Here is a 19,670-nt window from a genome sequence, read left to right on the forward strand (position 1 = left end):
TGTTGTGGTCTATTTGATTCCTGAAATTGAAAAGGATTTGTTTGATGTACAGGGATGCACCATTGTTTGGGGCATAAATATTTACGATCGTTATGTCTTCCTGATTTATGGTTCCCTTAAGCAGTATGAAATGTCCTTCTTTATCCCTTCTGACTAACTTTGGCTTGAAGTCTACTTTATCTGATATAAGGATGGAAACCCCCACTTTTTTACTGAGTCCATGTGCGTGGTAGGTTTTTTCCCATCCTTTCACCTTTAGTCTTTGGATGTGTTTTTCTATGAGATGAGTCTCTTACAGGCAGCATATTGTTGGGTTTTTCTTTTTAATCCACTGCGCCAGTCTATGTCTTTTCATTGATGAGTTTAGGTCATTAACATTCAGGGTTATTATTGAGATATGATTTGTATTCCCAGTCATTTGGCTTATTTTTGGTTTTTAAGTTGGCTTGGTTTCTCCTTTGATTGGTTTTCCTCTAAGGCAGTTCCTCCCTTTGCTGACCTACATTGTTGTTTTTCATTTCCTCCTCGTGGAATATTTTGTTGAGAACATTCTGTAACGCAGGCTTTCTATTTGTAAATTGTTTTAACTTTTGTTTATCATGGAATGATTTTATTTCATCTTCAAATCTGAAGGTTAGTTTTGCTGGGTGTAGGATTCTTGGTTGGCAACCGTGTTCTTTCAGAGCTTGAAATATGTTGTTCCAGGCCCTTCTAGCTTTTAGAGTCTGGGTTGAGAATTCTGCTGCTGTCCATATTGGGTTCCCCCATATGTAATCTGATGCTTTTCTCTCGTGGCCTTCAAAATCCTATCTTTATTTTGAATGTTAGGCATTTTCATTATAATGTGCCTTGGTGTGGATCTGTTGTGATTTTGTGCATTTGGTGGTCTGTAAGCCTCTTGTTTTTGATTTTCCATTTCATTCTTCAGGCTTGGGAAATTTTCTGCTATTATTTCATTGAATAGGTTGTTCATTCCTTTGGTTTGTATCTCTGTGCCTTCCTCAATCCCAATAATTCTTAAATTCGGTCTTTTCATGATGTCCCACAGTTCTTGGAGATTCTGTTCATGATTTCTTACCATCTTCTCTGTTGGGGCAACTTTATTTTCAAGATTAAATATTTTGTCTTCATTGTCTGAGGTTCTGTCTTCCAAGTGGTCTAGTCTTTTGGTGAAGCTTTCCATTGAGATTTTTATTTGGTTTATTGTTTCCTTCATTTCAAGGATTTCCATTTGGTTTTTTTTGAGAATCTCCATCTTTTTGTTGAAATGATCTTTTGCTTCCTGCAGTTGCTCTTTCAGCTTATTGGTATTATCATTCATTGCCTGCCTTTGCTCTCTTATCTCATCCTTTGCTTTGCGAATCATCTTAATCATGTATAATCTGAAGGCCTTTTCTGACATTTCTTCTACCATACTGTCATTGGATTCTATTCATATAGAATCTAGATTTGTTTGGATCATTTTCTTCCCTTGTTTTTTCATGTTGTTCATGTATCTTCCCCTCTAGCAGTGCAGATCTGGGGTATTGCAGATTTCCCCCCTATAGCCTTTTGTGGCCCTATAGGTTTCCTAAACCTTTTCTTTAAGGGGGAGACCAATATTATCAGTGCCCAATACAGACAGTATGCAATCCTAGATGAAATAGCTCCTATGAGGATATTAACAATATCATCATAATAAACAGAATGAGTTCAGTTATTTCGTCAGTATAACAAACAGATTTGCAATATGGTCTGCAGTTTCTAATGGAGGACAAAGAGAATGCAGAGGGATGTAGAATGTAGCTGTTAATGGGATAAGAAAAGAATATACAGAAATTCTAGATAATAGAGTGAGAATATAATCAAAAGAAATTGGTTGTTAGTGTGCAAAAAGGGAGAAAGAGACTCTGAGGGAACAGGTAAACAAAAGGAAAAGAGAGCAAGAAAAGTAAAGAAATAAAAACTTAAAATTGTTCAATAAGGAGAAAAAAGAAAATCTACAGTATAACAGTCATATAGTAATGAAACCTCCCAGAGTTCAGTAGCCTGGTGCATGAGAGGTACCTGACAATGAGCTTCAAGTCTCCAGCAGGAGTCTCAGGATGGGATTTGCCCCACCTAAAGATCGGAGGTCCGGCTTCCAGGATTATCCAAGATGGCAGCTCTAGCTTTGAAATGTGTTGGCAAATGGGGAGCTGCAGCACGGGGTGTGGACGTGGTTAGCAGGAGGTCCTGGAGGCGGGGTGCCATTGGTCAGACAGGGGTCCTGGAGGTGGGGTGTGTTTTGTGTGGTTGCAGGATCCTGAAGGCGTGGTGCAGTCAGTCGGTCTGGGGTCCCAGTGATAGGGCGCAGTCAGTCGGTCTGGGGGTCCTGGCAGCAGGGAGCAGTCAGTTGATGTGAGGGCCCCAGAGGCAGGGAGTGATCGGTCGGGCTGAGGGATCCTGGAGACGGGGCTCAGTCAGTCTAGCCAGGTGTCCTACGGGGCCTGGCTGTTGTCTCAAAATGGCAGCAGCCACGTGTAATCAAACCTGCAGGTACTGTAACAGGGAACTTCCAGGCAACAGCAGGCAGCTAGCACTCCACTGGCAATTGGCGAACAGTTTGCTAACTATTGTTGGACGATCGGGAGGTGAACCTCAGGCAGTGGGTGATGGATAGGTGTAAGGCAGGCGATGGAAGACGAGAGGCAGGCAAATGGCGGATGATAGGCATCTGACAGTGAGCAGTCTGCACTCAAAAAGGCGTCGATATGCTGTCAGACTGCAAATCATCACAGCAGACAAATGGCGTAAACAGCAGGGGATTGATAAGCAGCAAAAACTGCCTCACCAAGAAACAGCCTCTGCTTAAAACCGGAGTTACGGAGTGACAAGGAGCACAGCCTCCCTCTAGTCTGCCATCTTGGATCCCCCCTGAACAGAGCCTGCTTGGTGTGTCCTGGGCACTCCTGAGTGGCTGGTGAAGGTGGGCACCTGTCCTGTAGAGGTGGTCTTGCTCTACCTGAGAGTGGCAGGTGGGTGGGACCCAGCTCCTCCTGCCATGCTCTTGCTGTTCCCCCAGGTCGTGTCCACGCTGCTCATAAACGTAATCCCTGAGGGTTACGTCCCACTGAACTTGTCGGGAAAGGCGAAAGTCAGCGGGAAAGCTTGGGTGAAGGAGACTCCTCGGCCTGTTGCTGGACTTCACCCCGACTCCATGTGCGAATCCCAGGTAGGGCATCATTGCTGCCGTGGTGACTTCTTCTGGGCTGGGACAGAGATGGAGGCACGCTCACGGGGACTGGTGCGGTCTTCAGAAGAGGAGGCCTGTGCCCAGGGTGGCGTCTACTGCTGCTCTGGACAGAGTCCAGATTACTCTACGTCCGGCCTGCAGCGTGAACCCACTAGTTTGATTGAGCCATCTTGGAGATGCAGAGCCCTGTTTTCCCTCAAGATCAGAGTAGCTTGTGGAAATTGAATTGTGAGGCCCCAGCCCCTGGCTGCAAGCCTGCATGACCAGGTTCAGGAAGGCCTCCCAGGGTGGTGGAACCCGGCTGCCCCCACGCTGCTTGGAGAGAGCAGGTCAGCAGAAGCTGCCTGTGGCCACTGTGTGTCAGTGGTGGGCCTAATGGCGCTGCCTTGTGGAGCGAGCAGTCTTCCTATTTTAATTAGCGTCTTACACCTTAGCCTGTCTCTGTGAGGGGCAGACTGAGGCTGAGAGGAAGCTCACAGGCTCCTGTTCCGACTCCCAGGGTGCCATGTGGCAGCTCTGCCTCTGCCATTCACAAGGTCTTGCCCAAGCACACTGAGGAGTGTGTGTGCATGTGTGTGCGGTGTGTGGCGTGTGGTCCCTGAAGAAAACACCAGTTGCTGCTGGTGTGTCTGCCTCCTCCCTGGGGGACGGTGCCACCGCAGCCTGGCCTCTCCACAGGTGCTCATCCGGGAGGGCGAGCTGCTCTGCGGCGTGCTGGACAAGGCGCACTTCGGGAGCTCCGCCTACGGCCTGGTGCACTGCTGCTACGAGGTCTACGGGGGCGGGACCAGCGGCCAGGTCCTCACCTGCCTGGCCCGGCTCTTCACCGCCTACCTGCAGCTCTACAGAGGCTTCACCCTGGGTGAGCCGGCCACTCCTCCTGCCCTCGGCCCCTCCCCTACGGCTTCCTCCTGCTAGGCCACTTCCTACCCTCTGCCCCGCGTTCCCTGCATGCTCCTCCTAGACTCTCCAGGCCCTCTCCGCTCCCAGGGCTTCCTGTCACCAGGACTCCTGTGCCATCCCAGCATAGTAGTCACCTGCGCTTGTGGACTATGCTGGGCAGGTGGGTCTGCTGACCCTAGGACGGAGTGTTTCCTGGAAGCCAGGCGCACTGTTCTAGGGAGTCAGCTTTGACACAGGAAAGAGTGTTTCCCCATGTGCTGGGAGGGTGACATGCTGGGAGACAGGTGGTGGCATCGCTGTGGCGCAGGGGAGACTCCTCTTCCTGGCTTGCTCAGCTCCAGGGGCCCAGCCCTTGGCCTGCAGGGTCCAGCACTGTGCTTTGTGTTCTGCTCTTTAGTCCTGTCGGATTGTGGAGAGGCCTAAAATGTGCGTACCGTGTGCGCACAGACAGCAACTGTCTGCAAGGAAACACCTTAGTACAACTTGACGTGTATCTTTCTAGACTTTTTTCCAGTTCGGATATGTTCAGAAGAAGTGGACCCCTTACTACACACCGTTCTGTAGTCCATCCCCCACTGCTGCCATTCAGAGACTTCAAAATGATCTTTGGGGTCAGCTATTACAAATCCACACCCTTGTGTCTAGTCACTGCAGAGCATTCCTGTAGTGTGGGTGTTCACTTGTTTTTCAGTATTTGAGGGATGTTGGTTCCAAGCCATCTTCCTCATACCAGAATCCAGAGGTGCACTTTATATCAAACGGAGAGGTATTTCCCTATAACTACATACATCCTCCTAGACACTTGAAATCCTCTCTGAATTATGATACCAAATACTGCATAAATGCTGTGGCAGTGTTGACACTGTGTCTGCGGGAAGTGTCTGTACCTGTTCAGCCCAGGTGTGATTGTTTCTTTCCCAGCTACTTGTGGTCACAGCTGGTGGAGTCCATAAAAGAGATTCGGCGGCCCTATGGGGTGTTTTTGCAGTCCCTGTTACTGAGCGGCAGGCTGTTGAGCTTTCAGGCTAGTGTTGGATGTCTGGGCACATTCGTCCGGTTATTTTTTCAGAATGGGGACTGCAATTGCTGGTCTGCCTGGGGCTGAGGTACTCCTTCCCTGTCCCAATTCCTGTAAGAATCCCCATTTGTGTGGCCTGCAGGGACCCGTGGCAGGCCCACTTCTGGCTGCCGCTTCTAGGGAGAGTGAGTCTGTTCCCTGCCCACTGGTGTTCTTTTCACGCCTTTGGGTCTCCAGGCTGACCCATCAGGCTTTCCAGACCTCTGAGCCCACTGGGAGTGGTTGGCCAAGGGACTCTCAGGTCCTGTCGTACTTACAGGTAGAGGCAAAATGGTTGGTGAAGTGGGCAGGGTGCTCTGCCAGGCAAGCATTTTCTCAGGCCATGAGCCACGCGGGTGGACTTGAGAGAAGCCACCCAGCTCGGGTCCTCTTGCGGCTGCGGAGGGAGTGATCGTCCCAGCACAGGCTCAGACACAGCAGTTTGCCCACATACCACACTCACCACACCGGTGGCCCAGGACCATGGCTGCCCGGAGCCCGCGGGGGGAATACCTCCATCCGTCCCCTCTCCCCAGTCCCTAGCTGTTCATCCCAAACCTTCCTCGTCTCCACCTCTCAGGGAGCTACTAGGCAGCAGCAGTAGAGCTGGGGACTGTGAGCATAAATTAGGGCCTTGGGCCTGGCCTTACTTCCTGCCTCTGTGATCCTGGGCAGGCAGCTCAGGTCCGAGCCTGAGTCTTGTCGCCTGTGAAACAGAGGTGCTGAGATGTGGCCACCTGAGGTACCGTGTGCCCAGTGCTGCCTGTGTCTCTGGCCCTGACCCTGGCCCTGGCTCTGGCTCTGGCCCTGAACTGGAACAGCCCTGCGTTCTCAGGCTGGGTCCGTTCTGAGCATGACTGTTTTGCCTCGCAGGTGTGGAAGACATTTTAGTCAGACCAAAGGCGGACGCAGAGAGACGCAGGATCATTGAGGAATCCGCCCACTGTGGGCCCCAGGTAAGCGGGGCTGGGAGGCCAGGGCCTGCCCTTGGGGCAGAATGATCCCACACCCTCCTCACCCGGCTGCATCCCCAGCATGGTCTTTACTTCATTCAAGGCTGTTCGGGCTGCACTAAACCTGCCAGAAGCTGCATCACGTGCTGAGGTCCGAGGGAAGTGGCAGGATGCCCATCTGGGCAAGGACCAGAGGGATTTTAACACGATTGATCTGAAGTTCAAGGAGGAGGTGAACCGTTACAGCAATGAGATCAACAAGGTCAGCCTGCTGGTGCACGATCTTACCGCTGTTTTCAGTGATAATTAGCTTTCCAATTCCATTTTGGTTCTCACCAGGATCCCTTGGCGCAGAAGACTGTTTAAGAGCTTGCTGGTTGGGGTTTGAGGTGGGTTGGTGGGACCTGTTGCTCTGAAGAGCCCGGGACCCAGTCGGCTCTCTGGGAAGGCCCGATTGGTGTTGTGAAGGGATGGCGTGTGCAGTGCTTCTTCTGAAGTGACCGCCTGGAAGGGAGCTGAGGAAAGGGCTGCTGCGGGCGCATGTGCACCCCTGCTGCCCATGCAGCTGCGCCCAGGTCAAGTCCCGGCTGCTCGGTGCTCGCTATGTGACTATGGGCACATGACGGGCAGTCTGTGCCTGCTGCCTGGCCTGGAGGTGGGCGTGTGGGGAGTGCTGCCTCCTGGGTTGCTGGGGCTCGAGGGGCTTGGGCACAGGAAGCCACACCAGGCCTGCAGCTCCTGGGCCCCCACAGCGAGGAAGAGGTGGGGCCCACACCAGCTCAAGCCAGCCTTCTCTGTGGGCCTGTGGTGGGAGCCCCGTGCGTGAGAGAGGCGTGTTTTGGGGCACCTTCCAGCACCAGCAGGGTCAGTAGGCCCACCCCCGGGACCAACCCAGAGACTGGGGCCAGAGGACTTGTCCTCAGAAGTGGCTTCTGGTGCTTATTGTCCCTACCTCCTGTCCTTCAGTTTTTACCACCCAGGCTCTGCCCCTCCATGTTGGACTGGGTCTCTGGACCCCTGGCAGTGACCAGCAGTCTCAGGTCCCCCCGGCACCGTCCTCACCCCTCCTGTGGGGTTTGCTGGCTTTTGCCAGCTCTGGAGACACCGCCAGGCTCCCCACCTGATGCTCACATGGACACGGTGTGAGCTCTGGTGATTGGCCGGCTGCACGAGAACCTACGTCAGGCTCTGTTGAGCCGATTCTCAGGGCGTTGCCTTAATCACCAGCTGGTGGTGCTTTTCCATCTCCCTCTTTGTTGCTGTTTGACCAGTGAGTAGAGCCTGCCATTCCTGGCCAAGGAAGCAAGGCAGCGCCGAGGGCCAGGCTCAGCATGAGGGTGGAAGCCGACTGAGGCTTCCCCTACCTGCGTGGGGCTTGGCCTTGTGCCTGGAAGATGTCCTGGCTTGGTCTCCTCTGCCCCTGGGACCTCAGCAGGGTGGGGCCACTGACGGTGTTGCTTTGGTCCACAGGCATGCATGCCTCTTGGCCTGCACAGGCAGTTCCCGGAGAACAACCTGCAGATGATGGTGCAGTCGGGAGCCAAGGGGTCCACTGTGAACACCATGCAGGTGTGAGCGGAGGGCAGGCCACTGGGCGGGCCACTGGAAGCAGGCGGCTCCACACTCCATGTCGAAGTGGCAGGGCTGAGGGTCAAGGCATAGAGAAGTCACTGGCCACTGGCCACTGTCAGCCTGTGGTGTGGCGACAGGCGTAGACACGAGTGTGCAGGCAGTGGGCACCGTGCAGGTGAGACTGCACACGCAGACTCTCACTCACTGCCACATCTCAAGCCGAGTCCTCTTCCCAAACCTGAACACTTGTCGCAATCTCGGTGACCTTGAGAGGGCCCTACAGCGCCCCGTCACTGGGGAGTGACAAGCAGCAGAGGGAACTGGAACAGCCAAGGGCCCTCTAGAGAGCCCTGCCTGGGGGACACCCCGACACACTCTTGCCTGGAGTTCTCTTGGGGACTGCTGTTAGTGAGCACCTCGATCACCTGGATCTAAAATGTAGGGTCACAGAGTTACTTCTCCCTGGGGCCATGATTCCCATCAGGATCCCCAGGTCCCTCCCACGTACAATGTGACGATTCTGGTGTGGTGGCTTCCTTCCAAACCTCACCCCTCCACATCAGAGCCCAAATGTGAAGGTCCAGATCAGTCAGCCAAAGGAAGATGCAGCTGCTTGTGTCTTGAAGCAGAAGCTTCCCAGTTGGTTAGAAACCGCTTGATGGTTCTGGAGCCAGGCCGTCCCGCCCTGCTGGGATCAGGCGTGGTGTGATACGTCATCCTAAGATGACTTGGGTCTGCTTCCCCAGATCTCATGCCTGCTGGGCCAGATCGAGCTGGAAGGGCGGAGGCCCCCACTGATGGCGTCCGGCAAGTCACTGCCCTGCTTCGAGCCTTATGAGTTCACCCCCAGGGCTGGCGGCTTCGTCACCGGAAGGTTCCTCACCGGCATCAGGCCCCCTGTATGTGTTTGGGTTTTCTCTTTGGCCTTTTCCTCATTCCTCAGCTCAGCACTGAGGGACTCATGGTCCCCAGCTGCAGCTTTGATGGAGAGCGGCCATGACAACGTCAGGCTGCTTGCTGCTCACCCACTAGACTGAGGGCCCCCAAGACACGCCCCTGGAAGGGTCACCAGAGCTCAGCAGAGGCCACACCGGACAGGAGCCCATGAGGAGGTGCCCAGGAGAGCCAGGGCCCCACCCCACCTGCCACACAGCCTCTGTAAACCCCCAGCTGCCTAAAAGCTGGAGATGGGCGCACCTGACGCCCTGGGTGCCGTGATGCCACGGGAGCAGCGCACAGATTCATTTTACAGAGCCACCGGGCACCTCCCAGACTCCTTCACAGTGAAGAGGTTGCCGGCGGAGACGGGTGCCGAGCTCTGCTTCAGGGGGTTCTCCCAGAAGAGGAGGGTTCCTCCTCACACCTCGGTGGAACAGCTTTGGATCAGGGCCTCTCGTCTTCCTGTGTGTCTCTGAAAGGATGGCCCCCTCCAGACGGCCACGGCAGACCATAGTGCAGTGTGAGGTGTCCCAAGGCCATTGATGCTCCACTGGCTCTCCACTGGCAATCCGTGGCCTCCAGTGAGGGATGGTGGAGGCTCTTGTAGATTGGAATTGGAAAAATTCTGGCTGCAGCCCCTCAGCACGTGGGGAAGTCACCCTAGTGGCTGGCCACCACATTCCTTCACGTGGTGAAGCAGAAAGGAGCGCACCCAAGGGATGGGGTGGGTGAGCTTTCCCCACGTGCCTGTGCACGCACCTGCGTTTGCTGATGGCTGTGTGGCGAGGACTGACTCTGGGTTGCCGTCAGAAGCCTGGAAGAGGCCTCGCAGCCCTGTTCGCCTGTTGAAGTGAAAGGTAGACCGGGCGCCGGGGCCAATGGTGGCCCGGCACCCGTGCTGTTTCTGCAAAGCCGTGAAGAGGTTCCAGCCCGAGAGCGGCCCTGCAGGCTTCTGAGGATGGAGGCTGATGCTCAGGCCTCCATGCTGAGGGCGTTGGAGCCCTCAGGCACCATGGGCCAGGAGATGAGGGAAGGAGGGGCACCGTCAGCAAGTCTGCAGGGCAGCTGAGCGCAGGTGCAGCACCTGCAGCAGTCACTCTGCCCTTGGGACCTGGTCCCGCTCTTCCACAGGAGTTCTTCTTCCACTGCATGGCAGGGCGAGAGGGCCTGGTGGACACTGCCGTGAAGACCAGCCGCTCAGGCTACCTGCAGAGGTAAGAGCCCGTGCGCCCATGAGGCAGCCTACCCCTAGGCCCTGCGCCTCCACCTTCCTGGAGGAGTCTCCAGGTCGTAACAACCTGTCCACGTCCAGGGTGGCTGGACACGCTGGCAGGTCTCCTTCCCTGCAGATCTGCCATCCCCAGGGACGAGGATGCGGGCGAGGGTCTTGGGTGGGGTGAGCTGGGCCTGCCCGAGTCTGCAGTTGGCATCCCTTCAGGCGTAGGTGTCCCTTTGGGGTTCTCTGCCAGGCCTGCCCGCCTTCCCCTGCATGGAAAGGGAGCAGGCCATCCTGTCCCACCGTGTTGGGCGTGTGGAGTCCGAGCTCCAGCCTGAGGGTGACTTCAGGGAGCCAGCAGGTCAGGAGACAGAGCCTGCCTTCCCATGGCCCTGCCTTGGGGCACCCATGGGAGGCTCAGTGGGGAACCTTGTCATGGTTCTTGGTGCCCAGAGAACTGTGCTAGGAGAGCTGGGCAGGCAGGGGGATGGCAAGGTAACCCCCGTGTCTGGGGCTGCTGCAGCTGCGTCCAGGGCACTGCTGACCACCAGCGGGGCAGGGCTATGCCTTCGCTTCCCCCCTCTGCCTGCAGGATTCAGCCCTGCCCTTGGTTCTGCCTCCAGGCTTCTCCCACTTGGCCCCCCAGGCTGCAGGAGAGTGGAGTGGAAGTGGGGACGGGCCTAGGTAGCCGTGGGCCAGGACCCTGGGTGCAGAGGTAGCGGTGCCCAACCCCAGCTCCCTTGCTTCCCTGGGTGCAGGCGGCATGGCCACCCCTTCCGTGGGCGGTCACACCAAGTGTGCCCCAAGCCACTCAGAAACGCGCCAAGTCCAGGAAAACCAGGGGACGGACGGTCAAACAGCTCTGGTCCTGTTGGGTCCCACACGTGGGCAGGAGCCCCAAGGCCAGCCCAGGACGTCAGGGTGGGCTGGAGGAGGGCGCCAGGCCCTGACTGGGACAGAAGTGCAATAGCTGTTGCAGGCAGGCACTGACTGCCTGCTGGGTGCAGGGTTGCCAGCCCCCGAGCTGGCTCCGGGTCCCTGGTGGGCGCTGAGCTGGTGGCCTCGCAGGTGCATCATCAAGCACCTGGAGGGGCTGGTGGTCCAGTACGACCTGACGGTGCGCGACAGCGACGGCAGCGTGGTGCAGTTCCTCTACGGGGAGGACGGTCTGGACATCCCCAAGACGCAGTTCCTGCAGCCCAGGCAGTTTCCCTTCCTGGCCAGCAACTACCAGGTAGTGCCAGACCCAGGCCCAGGCCACGCGGCGGGCTCCCACCCAGGGTGCTGCCTCTGCAGCGTGGCCCTCAGAGGCCAGTGGGAGGGTGGCAAAGCACCCACTGGTGCCCTGACAGTGGGGTGTCAGAGCCCTCTGGGCTTGGGCCACTGAGAAGGCAGCGACGGCCACTGGCTGGAGCATGTCCTATGCTGGGCCCTGAACTATAGTGCACAGTGGATGCTGCCAGGTGCCTCCTCGCTGCAGCCTGGGGAGGTAGGCAGCACTCTGCCCACCTTGCAGCCGAGGCAACTGAGTGTGACCGGACAGTGTGGGGAAGAGCCGGCCGTGGCAGGAGGCCTGCCTGGCACTTGCTTCCATGCTGCCTGTGGCCCCTATTGCAGACCAGGAAACGGGAGCCGCCAGGACCTCTCCACCATCACCCAGCTGATGGCAGTGGAGAGTGCGGGGTCCTCTGCTGGCCCGTCCCAGTGCTTTGGCCACCCCCTACCCGTGCCGGTCCTTGCAAGACTCCCCTCCCTGTTCCTGGAGGGGCCCTCAGCCTGCCAGGCCCCTCCTGCACGCCCTCGGCTCCTGAGGCCACCGCCCGGCATCTGAGCGCACCAGGGGCCTGACGGGCGTGGTGCTCCGCCCCCCACAGCCCCTCCAGGGCTCCCCGCGCCCCTGGCCCCAGGAGGCTGGCTACAGGCCTTCTGCCTCCCGGTCGGCTCTCACCGTGCCCTGCCCTTGGTCTTCGTTCCCAGGTGATAATGAGGTCCAAGCATCTGCAGGAAGCCCTGTCCAGAGCAGACCCCGCGAAGGCTCTGGGCCACTTCAGGGCTCTCCGAAGGTGGCGCAGCAAGCATCCCCAAGGGCCGCAGAGGACGGGGGCCTTCCTGAGCTTCTCCCGGAAGATGCAGGGGGCGGTGAAAGCCCTGGGCCTGGCGGGCAGGACCCAGAATGGCCGCAGCGCAGAGGCCCAGCAGGTGACACTGGGAGCTGTGTCCCCAGCCAGGCTCTAGGCTCCATTAGGGCAGAGGGCAGGTCTGAGGGGACGTGAAGGTGACATCTGTCAGGACCATCAGGTCAGTCAGGGCAGAGGGTGGGACAGCTCCTGAGGGGACATGGAGGTAACATCTGTCAGGACCATCAGGTCAGGGCAGAGGGCAGGACAGCTCCTGAGGGGACATGGAGGTGACATCTGTGAGGACCATCAGGTCAGTCAGGGCAGAGGGCAGGACAGCTCCTGAGGGGACATGAAGGTGACATCTGTCAGGACCAAGTGCACTCTGGATGGTGAAGTGGGTGTCTGAGAGGTGTCCGTCAGGCTGAGGAACTTCTTGGGCTGTTGGGAGGTGGAGGTCACTCCTGGTGAGACCCACGGGTGGCCAGGAGTGTCCAGTGCTCCTCCCGCCTCTCCCGTCTGTGCTGGGCCTGCTGCGGCTGAGCACAACTGGGAGCAGAAGCAGGCGCTCTGGCGGTTGCCGTGGCCACTTGTCCTGGGTGGCCTAGGGCAGGCCTGGCCTTGCCTCACCTCCCCTGGGCATCGCACTGTCCTGTTGGCCGTCAGAAAGGAAGCTCAGTTGAATTCCTTGCCTGTGGCCAGCATGAAGGGCCCCTGGAGTCCTGGTCCTGCTGGGTGCCTGGACAGATGGGATGTCCTCCTTTTAAATGTCGAGGTGCTTTTGACCTCGGGCTGTCGGGTCCACCCCCTCGCCTGGACCCAGTGCCTGGGAACCGCGGAGGGCTGCCCACTCACGCGCCCTCCAGTGTAGCCAAGACCCAGCCTGCTTCCCTGCAGATGCTGCAGATGTGGCGCGAGCTGGACGAGAGGCGCCGGCAGAGGCTGCAGAAGAAGGCAGCCCCTTGCCCTGACCCCAGCCTGGCCGTCTGGCGGCCCGACATCTACTTGGCCTCTGTGTCGGAACGTTTTGAAAAGCAGGTGGATGACTTCAGCCAGGGATGGGCAGGAGCGCAGAAGCAGCACCAGAAGCTGGAGCTCTCGCCAGACAGGTGACGGCTGCTCTCCTTGCCTGGGGCCCGCGGGAGGGCCAGGCCGCAGGCAGAGGCAGGAGCAGGGGCCCCGCGGGGACAGAGGCCTGCAGAAGTGGCCTCTCCAGCTGGGTGGGGCAGGCGGCTGAGTCAGGGTCAGCCGCTTGCCGTTCTGCCGCCGCCCTCTCTGTGGCCCAGGGCCCTTGCCGCAGCTCCTCATGAGGGCTTGGATCTGGTGGCTCCAGTGGTCCTGTGAGCCTTGGCCCTCCAGGTCACCAAGGGACCAGGGAGGGAGAGGAAGGCCGCCCTTGGGCTGGGTGCTGGGAAGCCTGGCTGAGCCAGCACAGTGGGCCACAGCATCATCGGAGGAACACCAGGAGTGCCAGCCAGGACACCGTCCTGGGTTGTTCCCTCGAAGACTCCAAGTCTTCCCTGGGCAAGGCACCTGGCCAGGCTGCAGGGTCCAGGGGTGGCTCACACTGGCGGGGAGGTGGGACGCGGTGGGGCCTTCCGGGGCAGGCTTGCCCTGTGGAGTTGTTCCCCAGGCAGGCCAGGCTGCCCCGCTGCCTGTTGACTCTCCCTGAAAGGGCCAGACCCAGTTTCCTCCACCCCCGCTGCAGCTCAGGAGCTGTGGAAGGGCTCGCCTGGGATATGGCTGTGTGGCCTTCCCCCCCCCACCCCGCCCCGTACTCGGGCCTCCTCTGCTGAGCCCTGTTCTGTCTGCGCGTGGTAGGCAGTGTTGCTAGTTGCCGGTTGAAGGGCCAGTTGCATTGTGCAGTGTGGACACTTCCTGTGTGGTCTGAGCCTCTGAGTAGTGAAGAAGACGAGCCTCCCCCTGTGGCCTCCTGCACCTGCCGAAGCTCTCCAGGGTGTGCTCGTGGGAAACCAAGGGGAGTGAGTAATGGCCCAGAAATCCTCAGAGCCAAGGGGACCTCTGTCACTGGCCTGGGGTGGACGTGTACGTCCTTGTACACGTCAGGGGCTATGCCCCCAGCTGGAGGCCGACTGTGTGATTTGAGGACGTGGCCAGGTCAGCGGAATCTTTTACCTAGAAGAGCAAGTCCAGAAAGAGGTTTCCAGCATCACGGCCACTGCATGCCACTCCTGACCTCTGCTGCCCACCTCCAGGTTGAGGACCCTGCTGCAGCTCAAGTGGCAGCGCTCGCTGTGTGACCCGGGCGAGGCTGTGGGCCTGCTGGCCGCCCAGAGCATCGGGGAGCCCTCCACACAGATGACCCTCAACACCTTCCACTTCGCAGGCAGAGGCGAGATGAACGTCACCCTGGGCATACCAAGGTGTGGCCACCAGGGTGCAGGTCCGACCCTCCCCTGGGGAGAGCGTACTTAATGAGAGAGACTGAGCGCAGAAGAGACTGGGTCTCATCCACGTGGGAACCAGGGTTGGCATTGGGAGCTGGACTGGTTTCTGTGGCCAGATGGGTGCCTGAGTCTGTAGGCCCTGCTCTCGTCCTCTGCCACTCCTGCCTCAGAGGGTCTGTGAGACTGCACAGGGCCTTTTGCTGCCCAACTCCAGGAACCCCACCCAGACCCCGACCTGCTGGGTGCATGCAGGCACACGGCTGTAAGACGGCCACCGGGCAGGGGGAAAGCATGGGTCAGTCCAGCCTGCTGGGTGCCATGCTGCAGAGCGAAGGAGGCCGGACTCTGCAGAAGGCTGAGCTCCCTGCATCCCGTCCATTCAGTGAGCACCTGCTCCCTGCAAGAATCAGACTCAGCCCTGCCCTTAGGAGCTGGTGCTCCAAGAGGACTTTAACAGTCCTTTACTGCCTCACAGACAGGCTCTGGGATCTGGTCCGGCATCTTCCCCAATGAGACCTTAAGGCCTCCCCCATCCCAGCAGAACACTGATGTTTCTAGAAAAGGCTTCATGCAAACAAGGGGTCTGGTGATCTGCCATTTGCAGATGTGCCCTTTTTCTGTGACAGGTTGAGGGAGATTCTCATGGTGGCCAGCGCCAACATCAAGACACCCATGATGAGCGTGCCCGTACTCAACACCAAGAAAGCCCTGAAGAGAGTGAAGAGCCTGAGGAAGCAGCTCACCAGGGTGTGCTTAGCAGAGGTAACTGACTCGGCCCAGCTGCACCAGGTGGAGGCACCGTCCTGTGTCATCCTGTGCAGTCCCACCAGTGGGAAGAGGCTGCCTGCCAGGTGCTGAGCAGGACGAATCAAGCTTTCAAGGTGACCACCAGTCCAGAGTACCCCACCTGCCTGCAGGCGCAGTAAGGGTGCTGCCAGGCTGGCTCACCAGCTCACAGGAGCGCCTCTGGAGGTGGCTTCCCACCGTCCCCCAAGGGTCCATGCCGGCAGAGTGCCCTGGGGCTTCTGTGGAGTTTCGACCTGTGCCCCAGCTGTTGTCCTCCCACACCTGCCAGGTTTCCCGTGACCCATTTGCAGTGCTGCCCCCTGGGACCTGGACAGGTCAGGTTCTATCTGTCCATCTGGTTCTAGGTGTTGCAGAAAATCGATGTCCAGGAGTCCTTCTGTGTGGGAGACAAACAGAACAAATTCCGGGTGTACGAGCTGCGGTTCCAGTTCCTGCCACACGAGTGTTACAAGCAGGAAAAGTGTCTGAGGCCCGAGGACATCCTGCACTTCATGGAAACAAGGTCAGGGCTCCCGCGCCCTCGCTGGCCTTGACCCAAGAGTGGGCCTGACTCCAGGGAGGAAGTGTTCAGGAGAACAGGTCCCAGGGGGCAGCACTGCAAATGGGTCACGGGAAACCTGGCAGGTGTGGGAGGACAACAGCTGGGGCACGTAGTCTGGACCCTCGTCCCCAGTCTGGCTTGTGGGTGTGACCCATGTGACCTTGTTGACATACCAAGCCATTTCCTCTCCTGGGCTCAGGGTCCAGGAGCGTTGTCACCTCACTGTGGTGTTGAGGCGTGGAGCTATGTGCTGTGTGGAGGAACCTGTCACAGTGGGGCCTCTGTGGCCTGGCTGTTTGGTGGGCTGTGGCTGCACGCAGCGGGGAGGCCGTGAGCTCTGGGCAGATGTCTCGCTGCCCTGGAGCCCCACCTCTGTAACCGGGGCTGCTGCCGGTGTCGCAGATAAGTTCTGGCCCCTGCCAGGTAGGGGGCACGAATGTCCTTGGACATTTGAAAAGCGTAGGCCAGGCTCAGTGATAGAGTTTGATCTCCGGGACTGCAAAAGTAAGTGATGCACGGACCTGTTTATGGCAGATGGAGGAAAAGAGCCTAGGCCGGGAGGCTGAGCGTGCGGCCTCAGCTAGGCAGGCCCTGAAGCAGTGGGGAGGCCCACGCAGCCCAGGGTGTGAACCCATCCCAGCAGGTGGCTGTCACTTGCAGGTTCAGGCCAGGGTGGCCAGAGTTTGATTTAAAAACAAAAAGACTATCTCCTTTTAAAATTTTCTTGGTTACAAAGTTGTATGCTTTTACTTTTGTAAACAGCAACGACTAATTTGCTTATTTTACAAAGCCTGCCAGGCCTAAGCAGATCCTGTGTTGTGGCAGGACGTGGCCACTGGCCACAGCTGGACCTGTCCCAGGCATCCCAGCGCTACTCACGTGGGCAGGACCAGTGGCAAGCAGAGGAGCAAGCCCCTGCCCTCCACCGCCCACGCCCTCCCACACCCTGCCCCGAGCCAGGAGAGTGCTTCAGCCCTTTGCCTCCCTGTGTCCTGAAGGGGAGGCCAGCTGCAGGCCGGACCTGCACACTGGCCCTGCAGCATTCCAGGCAGTCAGGGTAACGATCTCGGGTGTGAACTCAGCCCTTTGGACAGGCCCTGGCCCGTGGCTCCTGCCCCGTGGTGCCCACCCTGGTGAGCTGGGTGCTCGTAGTGCCAGGCCTACAGCAGCAGCGTCCTCCGGTGGAGGGAGAGCAGGCTTGTTCCTTCAGGCACCAGCCGGCCAGCTTGCCGGTTAGCAGAGGAGCAGGTGTGACTGCGGGGCCTGAGCTGGCCTGGAGCCCTCTGCTGAGAAGTGGGACTTAGGAGCGCAGCCTGTGAGGGCAAGTGGGTGGGGGACAGGCCAGGCTGCAGCTCCTACGGACAGAACCTCTTAGAGTGGAAGGCTGGCCCCTTGTTTGTGTTGTTATTTCTTCTGGTAAGTGGCAGCCCTGCCTTGTTCAGAAGTGGAATGCTTTTTGAGCTCCGGGTTGTGCCTTGCTTGTGCACGTGAGAAGCTGTGATAATCAAGGCCACGAGCAGGCGCTCTGGTGACTCTGGCAGAAGGGCTCAACTCCCAGCCCGACCGTGGTGCGGCCTCGTGACGGTGTGGAGGGGCCAGCCTCTCCCCACCTCTCCCTGCCCCCTGCCCGCCCCTGCCTTGACTGCTTCCCTCCCCCTTCCCTTCCCACCCAGTTCTGGAATCATGAGATTCTTTTGACGTAGATTTGAGGGAAGAGAGAGCCGCTTCCCCAGCTGGTGCCCCAGCGGGAGATGTCTGAGCAGTGAACTTCCTGCTGCTACCTGTTGCTTTGAGTATCATGTGAACTGTCTGGAAGGCAGGCCTGAGAGGTGAAACAGAAAGAGCACCTGCTAGGAGTCGGCTGTAGGCTCTGGCCTCTGGTCCCGGCTGTGATCTGCCCCAGCCAGTGTCTCTGTCTTGGAGAGTCTGACTCCGCCAGCAGCAGGTGGTGGATCTGCTGCCAGGCGCTTTGGAAACTGCTGGAGGTCATGTTCCCGGTCTGTGATTATTTGTGGGGTGGGAGGTTCCTCTGCTGTCTGCCCCTCGGGTTCCCTTCTAGTTGCTCACTCTGACAAACAGCACGACCTCAGAAAGCTGCCGCCAGGTCCGTCGCTTCCCTTGCTCTGGGCAGAGTCACAGAAGGCAGGTCATTTGTACCTCCAGGGAAACGTGGCACTCTCTGAGCATGCTGTCCATGTGCTGACCAGATGGCCGTTGCACTCTCAGCTCAACCAGTCCTGGCCACCAGGTGGAAAGGATTCCTAGCCAGGGTCAGGGAGGCTTCTTAGGAGCTACAGCTCACTGCCACCCCACCAGCTGGTGGACAGGGAGCCAAGAACACCTGGGGTGGACACAGAGGGACACGGGGACTGAGCCAACGGCATTCTGGGCAGGTGGCTTCAGAGCTGTACGGTCAGCACAAATGAGACAGTCCAGGGCGCCTGAGGAGGCGGAGCAGTGACTGCCTGCTCTTCAGGTGGGGACTCTGGCCCGTCCTTGCACCCTTGCCTGCTGGCTAGCGCTGGACCAGCACGGCGGGCTCAGACTGGAGGCGGACCCCGGGTGCATGTTCAGGGCCAGCAGCCAGCGGTGTGCGCCCGTGACCTGATGAGAGCAGGAGACGGTGGTCAGGAAGCCGCCTGTGGGGAGAGGAGGGACCAGGCCGTGGGGACCTCTCAGTAGGTGACGTGGGTTCAGGGGAGTGTCCACCCTGGCCTGCTTCCAGCCTGCTGGCGTGACTGGTCACCGCTGCCCTGTGCGCTCTGCCTGGACCTGCCTTCTCGTGCTCTGAGAGGCTCCTTGGGCCTCGCGGGCCCCATTCTGGAGGTCCTTGGTTGCAGGGAGGTCCTAGCCCCTGGCTGGGCTCTTCACCGCAGCCGGCCCTGGCCTCCGGGTTAGATGAGCCAGCCTGAGGGCACCCTGGCACAGTGTCAGGCAGGGTCCTGCCGTAGTGCTGACACCCAGGGCTCCCGACCAGCGTGGCGAAGCTTGCGGAGCTGCCTCCTAGAGCCGGGCGCCACGCGGCAGGGCTCTTGTCCAGGCCGAGCCCCTCGGGCTTTGCGGCTAGTGACTTCTGACATGCCAGCTGCCACCCTGAGACGAGGGGCAAGTGAGCAGGTAGCAGAGGCTGGCTCCGTGCTGGGCACTGACCCTGTGGGAGTCCCTCGCAGCCTGCTGGGCAGCAAGGGGAGGGCAGACGTGCTGGTACTGACCGGGCCCACATGGCCGCCCTCACTTCAGGTTCTTTAAGCTCCTGATGGACGCCATCAGGAAGAAGAGCAGTAAGGAGTCCACCTTCAGGAGTGTGAACGCGCGGAGGGCCACGCAGCGGGACCTGGAAGGCGCCGGGGAGTCAGAGCCGAGGCGGGTGAGCGGGTCCCGGGGCCCTGTGGCCACACAGCTAGCCAGGGCTGGGCGACGTGGACTTGGTGCCCCCCAGGCCCCTTCCTGGTGGGCTGGTCCTCGGCATGTGACGGGCCTGGCCGCTCCAGGGAGCCCTGCACGGCTCTCAGCCTGAGGGTGGGCGTGAAGTCATGACCAGTACTGTGCCTTCGACTTGGGGCCAGCGGGGTCGACTGGCGAGGCCCTCTCTAAATGGAAAGAGCCAGGCGTAGCTCCCTGGTAGAGCACCCGGTTCAGCCCCCAGCACCACGAGAAAGCAGCCATGCAGACCTTCAAGTGGTACGTGTGGAGGTGGAGGCTGAGGCAAGCAGGTGTGGCCCCCAGAGCTTGACGGGGCCCGACAGGAGCGGGCAGCTGGCGGTCGGAAGCCAGTCAGTGGATCTCATCCCTCTCCTCACCCCCAAACCCAGGGCGAGCAGGAAGGGGAGGAGGAGGAGGAAGGGAACATCGTGAACGCTGAAGCCGAGGAGGGGGACGCTGACGCCTCTGATGCCAAACGCAGGCAGAAGCAAGAGGAAGAGGTGGGGACCCTGGCTGTGGC

The 19,670-nt window shown here is 58.8% G+C and overlaps 1 protein-coding gene across 1 annotated transcript in view; it reads left to right on the forward strand.

Moving 5' to 3' along the window:
* Positions 1–19,670, forward strand: part of Polr1a (RNA polymerase I subunit A) — a 59,165-nt gene that overhangs the window by 35,733 nt on the left and 3,762 nt on the right. The window contains exons 15-29 of the mRNA XM_047522803.1: positions 3,044–3,193; positions 3,893–4,076; positions 6,048–6,130; positions 6,231–6,389; positions 7,598–7,696; positions 8,446–8,598; positions 9,770–9,852; positions 10,923–11,088; positions 11,832–12,053; positions 12,869–13,080; positions 14,188–14,355; positions 15,006–15,141; positions 15,531–15,688; positions 18,968–19,094; positions 19,540–19,650. Of these exons, the coding sequence (XP_047378759.1) occupies positions 3,044–3,193; positions 3,893–4,076; positions 6,048–6,130; positions 6,231–6,389; positions 7,598–7,696; positions 8,446–8,598; positions 9,770–9,852; positions 10,923–11,088; positions 11,832–12,053; positions 12,869–13,080; positions 14,188–14,355; positions 15,006–15,141; positions 15,531–15,688; positions 18,968–19,094; positions 19,540–19,650 (2,211 nt within the window). The remainder of the gene's footprint in view (positions 1–3,043; positions 3,194–3,892; positions 4,077–6,047; positions 6,131–6,230; positions 6,390–7,597; positions 7,697–8,445; positions 8,599–9,769; positions 9,853–10,922; positions 11,089–11,831; positions 12,054–12,868; positions 13,081–14,187; positions 14,356–15,005; positions 15,142–15,530; positions 15,689–18,967; positions 19,095–19,539; positions 19,651–19,670) is intronic.

Source organism: Sciurus carolinensis, chromosome 13, assembly GCF_902686445.1.
Source record: "Sciurus carolinensis chromosome 13, mSciCar1.2, whole genome shotgun sequence".
In the NCBI taxonomy this organism is placed as follows: domain Eukaryota; kingdom Metazoa; phylum Chordata; class Mammalia; order Rodentia; family Sciuridae; genus Sciurus; species Sciurus carolinensis.